This window comes from Plasmopara halstedii (genome assembly GCF_900000015.1).
Source record: "Plasmopara halstedii genome assembly, contig: Scaffold_526, whole genome shotgun sequence".
NCBI lineage: Eukaryota > Oomycota > Peronosporomycetes > Peronosporales > Peronosporaceae > Plasmopara > Plasmopara halstedii.
In genome coordinates, this window is record NW_020187446.1 from 378,933 (window position 1) to 380,594 (window position 1,662).

At 40.6% G+C, this 1,662-nt stretch overlaps 1 protein-coding gene across 1 annotated transcript; it reads right to left on the reverse strand.

The window, feature by feature from the left end:
- Positions 1 to 538: 538 nt before the first annotated feature.
- On the reverse strand, positions 539 to 1,636 carry PHALS_11127 (uncharacterized protein; the record flags this gene model as incomplete). Its single annotated transcript, XM_024726668.1, has 1 exon — positions 539 to 1,636. One exon carries the CDS (start codon positions 1,634 to 1,636, stop codon positions 539 to 541), a length of 1,098 nt encoding a protein of 365 aa, XP_024577323.1.
- Positions 1,637 to 1,662: the final 26 nt, after the last annotated feature.

Here is a 1,662-nt window from a genome sequence, read left to right on the forward strand (position 1 = left end):
AGACTCTTTCTCTATGAATACGCCGACATAATCAAGAGCAGGATGCAACGAAGTATCAGCATTTGTAGACTCTAGACGTGTAGATTCTATCGATAGCAAAGCGATAGGTGCGGTCAGATACGGTATGAAGCGATACGAGCGAAGAAACAAGCTCGACATGGTGAAGTAATTAATGACAAAATGAACTGTTTGATTGATGTAGGGTACGTGAAACGGGAGATTAAATAACATTGAAAATGTTGGCATTAGTTTACACTGTAACTAAAAATTATGCTCCGTCTTAGATTGTTTAAGTATAAAAACCTGGAATGTTCATGTATGCAAAGATTCTACAAATTTTGCATTAGATGTAAGACAAGAAGAAAGAATTTTCACTTGCTAAAAACTTTTGAAGCTTTTACTGACGTTGTACGATTGCAGCAACACCCGAAAGATTGTTCTGTGACAGTTTCTACTTTGCTTGCTTGATCTGTTCTACCAATCGCAAGTCGTTGGTTGACAGGAGAAACACATCGATGGGAGTTCAACTGGGTAAATATCAAATCGCAGTGTTTGATAATTTGTGCTGCCATATATTACGAAGAAATTGTACCAAATCAGCCACAGGGACACGGAAGGATGTGTCGTTCTGTAATTTGCGTAAAAATCGATACCACATGAATTCATCATTCGAAATGTGAAATAATGTTTTGAGTAGGGGCGGAAAGGCTGTGTCCTTGTCATCCAGCTTCTCCCTTTGAAGCCTTCCCTTAGAATTCTCCAGAATATCAAATGCTGTTTTAAGTCTAAGAAATTCTTCTGAATTCACATCTGCATTAAATGGCTTTCCAATCCATGATTGAAAAAAAGCGCATAACACAACATCTCGATTTCCCTTCAAATTCTCCGAATTTTGTACCTGGCTAGCAAAATTTAGTTCGTTGCCAAATTGCTCTTGTAGATGATTCAGCAGAGTCGCACTGGGGTTGTCGCTCGAAAATTTCGCGTACTCTATCATCATGCCAAAATTTGAGCCACCTAAATACCGATCAATGGCGTTCACAGTATATCTGTTTTTAAAATGCCACTTTTCAAGCAGTCTATCTAACAACTTGTTGTACAGAGAATTGGCCTGCTCATTTTCGCTGCTGCCCAACATGTCCAATAGTTTGGCCCACATGAGTTCATCTTTAGACCGTGCATTCAAATCCATCAGTCCGACCTTCGATGAGAAGGACGGACCTGTCAGAGCGGCGATACAAACACTGGGTGTGTGTGCTGACTTTTTTGTCTGTAGAAGAATGTCAAACACCTCGGAAACTACAACATTTACAGTTGTATCCTGTTTTAGCTTGTACAGAAAGCGGGCCCACATCAATTCATCTTTCGAATGCCTACGCAGTGTTTCCAGTATAATATCGACTTCCGAAAGAGTTGGTTTGCGAGACTTAATAACAAGTTCACTCTCACGGATTAATTCATAAGCGCGGATGAGGATCCGATTCTGTCCTGCAGCTGCAACCGAATTGTATGGTTTTGCAACCCATGAGTGGAGAGGAGCGTCGAGCAAACCGGAGAATAATAGCGAAGATTTTTCATCTTTTAATTTCCGATTATATAGAGCTCGAGCCCACGTAACTTCATCTGTCGATCGCATTCGCAAAATTTCCAGCAGATGTGCGT